General features: G+C 36.0%; 1 protein-coding gene across 1 annotated transcript in view; it reads left to right on the plus strand.

Annotated features, from left to right (window-relative positions):
* The window catches only part of LOC102244600 (phosphorylase b kinase regulatory subunit alpha, skeletal muscle isoform), a 102,481-nt gene extending 95,262 nt beyond the window's left edge, over positions 1-7,219 (plus strand). The window contains exons 8-10 of the mRNA XM_005863900.2: positions 4,823-4,921; positions 6,064-6,210; positions 7,178-7,219. Coding sequence (XP_005863962.2) covers positions 4,823-4,921; positions 6,064-6,210; positions 7,178-7,204 — 273 coding nt within the window. The 3' untranslated portion in view covers positions 7,205-7,219. The remainder of the gene's footprint in view (positions 1-4,822; positions 4,922-6,063; positions 6,211-7,177) is intronic.
* Positions 7,220-8,540: the final 1,321 nt, after the last annotated feature.

Below are 8,540 nucleotides of genomic sequence, written 5' to 3' on the forward strand. Positions count from 1 at the left end.
AAAGAGCTTGGAAGTGTACCTTCCTCTTGAATTTTTTGGAATAGTCTGAGGAGGATAGGTTTTAGTTCTTCTTTGAATGTTTGGTAGAACTCCCCTGTAAAGCTGTCCGGACCAGGGCTTTTGTTTGCTGGAAGATTTTTTGATCACTGTGTCAGTTTCTTCAGTAGTTATCGGCCTATTCAGGTGTTTTGATTCTTCTTGGCTGCATTTTGGAGCTTGTATTTTTCTAAGAATATGTCCATTTCATCTAGATTGTCCATTTTGTTGAAATAGAGTTGTTCATAGTATTTTTTCATAATCGTTTGTATTTCTGTGGGATCGGTTGTTATTTCACCTCTTCCATTTCTGATTTCATTTATTTGGGTCCTTTCTCAATCTTGTTTATCCTCCAAAAGTTTTTTTTATGTATTTGGGTGCTCCTGTATTGGGTGTGTATATGTTTACCAGAGTTATATTTTCTTGTTGGATTGCTCCCTTTAGTATTATGAAGTGGCCTTCCTTATCTGTTGTTATGTCCTTTACTTTGAGATCTAATTTGTCCAATATAAGTATTGCTACCCCAACTTTTTTTTTCATTTCCATTCGCCTGCAAAATCTTTTTCCATCCCTTCACTGTCAGTCTGTATGTGTCCTTTTTCCTAAGGTGGGTTTCCTGTAGACAGCAGATATTTGGGTCATGTTTTCTTATCCACTCAGCTACCCTATGTCTTTTAATTGGGGCACTTAAGCCATTAACATTTATAGTTATTATTGATAGGTACTTGTTTGTTGCCATTTTTGTTCTTTACACCTGTCTTCCTTCTTCGGTTCCTATTTCTTCTTTTTACAGCAGACCCTTTAGCATTTCTTGCATTGCTGGTTTGGTGGTAATAACCTTCCTTAGTCCTTTTTTGTCTGTGAAACTTCTGATTTCACCTTCAATTTTGATTGATAGCCTTGCTGGGTACAGTATTCTTGGATTTAGACCCTTCCTTTGCATGACTTTGCAGATTTCATTCCATTCCATTTCTGATTTCATTTATTTGGGTCCTTTCTCAATCTTGTTTATCCTCCAAAAGTTTTTTTTATGTATTTGGGTGCTCCTGTATTGGGTGTGTATATGTTTACCAGAGTTATATTTTCTTGTTGGATTGCTCCCTTTAGTATTATGAAGTGGCCTTCCTTATCTGTTGTTATGTCCTTTACTTTGAGATCTAATTTGTCCAATATAAGTATTGCTACCCCAACTTTTTTTTTCATTTCCATTCGCCTGCAAAATCTTTTTCCATCCCTTCACTGTCAGTCTGTATGTGTCCTTTTTCCTAAGGTGGGTTTCCTGTAGACAGCAGATATTTGGGTCATGTTTTCTTATCCACTCAGCTACCCTATGTCTTTTAATTGGGGCACTTAAGCCATTAACATTTATAGTTATTATTGATAGGTACTTGTTTGTTGCCATTTTTGTTCTTTACACCTGTCTTCCTTCTTCGGTTCCTATTTCTTCTTTTTACAGCAGACCCTTTAGCATTTCTTGCATTGCTGGTTTGGTGGTAATAACCTTCCTTAGTCCTTTTTTGTCTGTGAAACTTCTGATTTCACCTTCAATTTTGATTGATAGCCTTGCTGGGTACAGTATTCTTGGATTTAGACCCTTCCTTTGCATGACTTTGCAGATTTCATTCCATTCCCTTCTTGCCTGATGTGTTTCTGTTGAGAAATCAGTCGCTAGTCTGGTGGGGTGTACTTTGTAGGTAACTTTCTGTCTCTCTCTGGCCGCTTTTAAAATTCTTACTTTGTCGTTGGTGTTTGCCAATTTAATTATAATGTGCCTTAGTGTCAGTCTTTTGGGATTCATTTTGTTTGGGACTCTGATCTTCTTGGATTTGTGTGAGGTTTTTCTTCCCTATATCAGGGAAGTTTTCTGTCATTATTTCTTCAAACAGGTTTTCTATTCCTTGCTCAGTTTCCTCTCCTTCTACCACCCCTATTATGCGGATGTTGTTTCATTTCGTGTTGTCCCAAAGTTCTCTCAGGCTCTCCTCCTGCTTTTTAATTTTTTTTTTTTTCTAGATGCTGTTCTGTTTTGGGTATGTTTTCCTACCTTGTCTTCTAGCTTACTGATGTGGTCCTCTGCTTCTTATAGTCTACTGTTGATGCTTTCCATTGAGTTCTTTATAGCAGTGATGTCATTTTTCATTTCTTCTTGGTTCTACTTCATTTACTGTCGTTTCTTACACATATTGTTGAATTTGTCTTCCATTCTTTTCCGCCACCTTATGACCATCTCTCTGAATTCTTTCTCTGACATATTGCTTGCCTCCTTTTCGTTTACTTCCTTTTCTGGTGATGCCTCCTTTTCTTTCATTTGCAGTCTGTTTCTTTGTCTCCCCATGATCTCTCTTCTCTGGGTGTCTGGTTATGTAGCTCTTTCTCTTGTTTCCGTGAGGAGGAACAGGGCTCCTATGAGTCCATGTATTCTCACTGCTTGAGATCCGGTGTTCCTGGGTTCGTAATTGGTCCCTGGGTGCCATGGTTGCAGGGTCCCTGGATGTATATGTTTCTGATAACAGCCACTCTCCCCTTCAAGATGGTGTGGTCTCCAAGTAGTTTTATTTTCAAAGAAGCCTCCATATGACTCTATATAGCAGATGCACCAATTTACATTTTCACCAAGAGTGTGCAAGTTTCCCTCTTCTTTACATCATGGCCAACACTTGTTATTGTTTGTCTTTTTGATGATAGCCATACTAACAGTTGTGACGTGATATTGAATTTTGGTTTTGATTTGCATTTACCTGTTTGATTAGTGATGTTGAGCATTTTTCATGTACCTATTGGCCATTTGTATGTCTTCTTTGGATAAAATTTAATTCCTCTACCCATTTTTAATTAAATTGGTTTTTTGTTGTTGCTGTTTTTAGTCATATGAGTTTTTATATATTTTTGATGTTAACCTCTTATCAGATATGTTTTTGCCAATATTTTCTGCCATTCCATAGGTTGCCTTTCAGGTTTTTAAAAAAATTTTTTTGTTTGTTTTTTGTGGTGCAGAAACTTTTTAGTTTGTTGTAGTCCCAATTATTGATTTTTGCTTTAGTTGCTTGTGCTTTTGGTGTTATCTAAAAAAATCATTGTAAAAGTCAATGTAAAGGAGCTTATTCCCTGTGTTTTCTTCTAGGAGTTTTATGGTATGAGGTCTTATGTTTAATCTTCTTTAAGTTAATTTGTATGAGTAGTCTAAGATCGGGATCCAATTTTATTGCTTTGCATGTGGCTATCTGTGGGGAAGCACGGGACTTGGTTGGAATGTCTGTAAGGAGGATTTCCCGAAAGGTCAGGGGCCTCTGAGGGGACCTTGCTGAAGGTAGCAGACACTACCTTAACTTTTCCAAACAAGTCCAATCCCACAGGGTGTTTTGCTAGAATCTCAATGTTTAATCTTTAAAAACCCGACCTTGTAGAAGCATATACTTTCTCAAGGATGCTTACCTTGCTAATTGTATCTAGAGGTTAATTTTAGTTCAAGCTGTTATGATAATAAAAGCCAAAGGAGGCAAGTGAACAGGGCTACTTGGTGGTGATAGCCAAGTAGTGCCTTAGCCCTCTCTTTCACAGAAACATGTGTTGGAGTAATCATTCATCTGTCGTTCAGGGTCTGCTGGTCAGTCCCAGCAGCTATCTTATTTTCCCAACACCATTTATTGATTAGTTGAAAACACTTTTCTTTCCTCATTGAGTTCTTGACTCTCTTGTCAAATATTATTTGACCATAAATGCAGGAATTTATTTCTGAGCTCTCTATTCTGTTCCATTGATCTCTTTGTCTATTTTAATGATCATACCATACTATTTCATTACTATATCTTTGCAGTATAATTTGAAATTAGGAAATGTGGTGCTTTCAGCTTTGTTTTTTCTTTTCCATGATTGCTTTGGCTATTTGAGGTATTTTGTGGTTTTATAGAAATTTTAGAATTTGCATCTCTTTTTAAAATTTCATTGGAACTTTGATAGGGATTCCATTGAATCTATAGATGGCTTTGGGTAATATGGACATTTTAACAATATTAATTCTTCCAACCCATGAACATGGGATATCTTTCCATTTTTTCGTGTCTTCAATGTCTTTCATCAAAATGTTGTAGTTTTCATTTACAGATCTTCACCTCTTTGGTTAGATTTAGTCTTAAGTATTTGATTGAATTTGATGCTATTGTGAATGGGATGGTTTCTTTTTTATCTTCTGCAGATGTTTTGTTGTTAGTGTACAAAAACATCCTGATTTCTGTATGCTGATTCAACTTTATTGTATTCATTTATTAGTTTTTTGATGATTGAGTCTTTAGGGTTTTCTCTATATAAGATCGTATCATCTGTAAATAATGACAGTTTTACTTCCTTTCCAAGTCAGATGCATTTTATTTCTTTTTCTTGCCTAATTGCTCTGGCTACAACTACTAGCACTATGTTGAGTAAGAGTGGTAAGAGTGGGTACCCTTTTCTTGTTCCTGAACTTAGAGAAGAAACTTTCAGTTTTTCACTGTTGAGTATAATGTTAGCTGTGGGTTTGTCATATGTGGTGTTTATTATATTGAGGTATGTTCTTCCTATATTGAACTTATTGCAGGGTTTTATCATGAAAGAATGGCTACAACCTTCATCTTAATTGTATCTGGGATAATATGGAAGCCAAAGAACAACTCAGAGGCCCCTCAGAATAAAGACTGTTATTGTATTTTATGTTCTGAACATATTCAAAATTACATTCTGTGCATTGATGTGATACAGGGAGTAGAAATATATCTAATACTGAAATTGACCTTTCCTTCTTTGTTCCTCACAGGCAGCCCTAGAAGCATTAGATGAACTGGATCTGTTCGGTGTGAAAGGTGGGCCCCAATCAGTTATTCATGTCCTTGCTGATGAAGTACAACACTGCCAGGTAAGAAAATAATAGACCACATTATAGAAAATTTTATTCTTACCCAGATTCAGACTTAGTGTGGACTATAGAATAAAGAGAATAGATAATCTTATTTATTACTATGTGCCAAAAAATATCAGACATCCTATATTATAATAAGCCTGATATAGCATTAGCTATAACATAGATAATAGTCCTGTTCTCTCATCCATGGTTATAAAGGGATCACATCATAGCATATAGAATTCCTCACTATTGTCATATCAAACCTATGGACTATACACCTGAGTATCTCCTTTTCTAAATATAACAAGAGAGCAAGGCGGGGGGTGACTTATGTTGAGTGTTGATAGTGGCTCTGAAACATTCCCTTGTCCCAGGTTGGCTCTAGGGTTAACTGTTTGGAGTTTACACTGTTTAAATAAGGGGTAAGGAACAAGGGCCATTTGGATATTTATAACATCATTCATGGGCCATACAAAATTATCAACTTAAAAATTAGCCTGCTATATTTGGTCAAACATTTAATTAACTCACCTCTAATGCCTTGGTAGGGCCAGACCAAATGATTTAATGGGCCTTATATGGCCCATGGCCCAGATGTTCCCCACCCCTGGTTTAAATGATAAATGCATATATTTAGTTTTGGTTAGGATTACTCTTTGTATTGAAAGATTAAGGTTCTTCTCATTGGCAAAATGATTTTTCTTCTCTTCTTTAAACCCTGATTAGACATCCATAGTGTTATAGTAAATATGAATTCATCTTCTAATTATAAAAATTTTCATGGAAAAGATAAATACCAAGGATATATGAGCTGAGCCTTCCATTTCCTGCTTTCAGCAGCTACATTTTCTCTTATCTTTATGCTTAAATAGTTGCTAATAGAGCAACAGGATTGTGGGTGGGATAATGATGTTAAGAGTACTCTGTATCCATTTACAGTTGCTTAACAATCAGGATTGGAAAACATTGAGAGCAGTATTGAAACAAGGGATAATGCACAGAAATAGCTAGTTTTTAAAGCTCTCACTATTGAATGATGTTTAGATTTTCTTCTGAATGTTGCTCTTCTATATAAATCTTTGGAAACTAAATTTGTTAGTTTTACAACCTTGAGTTATTCACTAATATGCCACATTTGATTTCCTTTCTCTTAGTCTATCCTTAATTCAATACTTCCCCGGGCTTCAACATCCAAAGAGGTTGACGCTAGTCTGCTTTCAGTTATATCCTTCCCAGCCTTTGCAGTAGAAGATAATCAGTTGGTGGAGGTCACAAAACAGGAAATCATCACCAAACTTCAAGTATGTGTACATGTGCCTTTCTTTCCTTTAGGGTTCTTACTTTAAAGGGAAATTATCATTTTAGGCCTTCAGTATGACCTGTGTTGGTGATTTAACCAAATGATCAGGGTTAATATCACCAGAAATAAGGTGTATTGGCATCATGTACTCTCGATATACTGCACAGCACCTCTGTGACATCCTTCAGAATAATACATAACCTCAATCTAATCATGAGAAGACGTCAGACAAAATCAAATTGAGGGGCATTCTACAAAAAAACTGACACACATTTCAAAAGTGTCAATGTGACACTTTTTAAACAAAGAAAGACAGAAGCTGTCACAGATTCAGAGACTAAGGAGACATGACAACTAAATGCAGTGGGATCCTGAAACAGATACTGGAATAGAAAAAAAAATGCCATTAGTGGAAAAACTTGTGAAATCCAAGTAAGTTCTGTGCTTTGGTTAATAATGTTGTTCCAAGGTGAATTTTTTAGTTTTGATAAATTCTATAGTTATATATGATGGTTAATATAAGGGGACAGTGGTTGAAGGGTATATGGAAACTCTTTGTACTATTCTTGAAACTTTTCTGGAAATCTCAAACTATTTCAACTTTTTAAAAATAAGTTGTTTTTATTTTTAATTTTTAAAACAAGCCTAGGGTCTCTTATGTGCTCTGTAAACAGGAACACATAGATCAGTAATTGGGCTATCACAGACTTACCATAAGGTGGAAAGCCATGGGGAGGATAACATTAGGAACTCTGCTTTAGGGAAGAGTCTGTAACATAGCCCTCCCTTAAAATCATTTTGCTGAAATCAGCTTCTGCTGCTGGGCTATCAGGGTTTTTTAAATTATTATTTTTATTTATTGTGTCTATATTGTTGATAAGTTGGCACATGTACCTGTTGCAAAAGATGTATTTCTTTTTTTATATTTCTCAGCTACAGTTCACATTCAATATTATTTTGTATTACAGGTGTACAACATAGTGCTTAGACATTAATGTAACTTAAGAAGTAAACCCCAGTAAGTCTAGTATCCACCTGGCACCATACATAATTACAATATTATTTACTCTATTCCCTATGCTGTACTTTACATCCCCATGACTATTTATTCTGTAACTACCAATCTATACTTCTCAATCACTTCATCTTTTCCACTCAGCCCCCCAAAGCCCATCCCCCTGGCAGCCAAAAGTCTGTTCTCTATGTCTATGAATCTGTTTCTATTTTGTTTGTTAGTGTATATTGTTCTTTAGATTGCACATGTAAGGGAAATCATTTGGTATTTTTCGTTCTTTGACTGACTTGTTTCACTTAGCATAATACCCTCCAGGTCTATCCATGCTGTTACAAAATGTAAGATTTAATTCATTTTTTATGGCTGAGTAATATTCCATTGTAAAAAATGTACCACAGCTTTTTTTCTGCCTACATTATTTTATTTAAAATTTTTATTATTGACACTATTGCAGATGTTCCCATTCCACCCCCTTTGCCTACCTCCACCCAGCTCCCACCCACCCCCCTTCTCTTGGCCCTCACCACACTATTGTCTGTGTCCGTGGGTATGCAGATAGATTCTTTGCTACTCCCTTCACCTTCCTTTATCAGTCCCCTCCACATCCCATCTCTCTGACATTTGTCAGTCTGTTCCAAATGTCCATGCCTCTGGCTCTATTTTGTTTGTCAGTTTATTTTATTTATTAGATTCTGCAAATAAGTGAGGTCATATGATATTTCTCATTCTCTGACTGTCATATTTCACTTACCATAATAATCTCCAGGTCCATTCATGCTCTCACAAAGATTAATAGTTCCTTACTTTTACAGCTGTGTAGTATTACATTGTGTAATTGCACCACAGCTTTTTATCCAATCATGTACTGATGGGCACTTGGGCTGTTTCCAGATCTTGACTATTGTAAATAATGCTGCTGTGAACATAGGGTTGCATATGTTCTTTCTGATTGGTGTTTCGAGATTCTTAGAATTATATACCCAAAAGTGTGATTGCTGGGTCAAAAGGCAGTTCCATTTTAAATTTTCTGAGCAAACTTTATACTGTTTTCCACAGTGGATACACCAGTCTGCATTTCCACCAACAGTGCACTAGGGTACCCTTTGTTTTAGTCCTCACCAGCACTTGTTGTTTCTTGATTTATTGATAGTGGCCATTTTGACAAGTGAGAGTTAATACCTCATTGTAGTTTTAATTTGCATTTCCCTGATGATTAGTGACCTTGAGCATTTTTTCATTTCTATTGGCTATCTATATGTCCATTTTGGAGAAGTGTCTATTCAGGTCATTTGCCCATTTTTATATTTTATTTTAAT

The sequence above is a fragment of the Myotis brandtii genome, unplaced genomic scaffold (assembly GCF_000412655.1).
Source record: "Myotis brandtii unplaced genomic scaffold, ASM41265v1 scaffold1816, whole genome shotgun sequence".
Classification (NCBI taxonomy): Eukaryota; Metazoa; Chordata; class Mammalia; order Chiroptera; family Vespertilionidae; genus Myotis; species Myotis brandtii.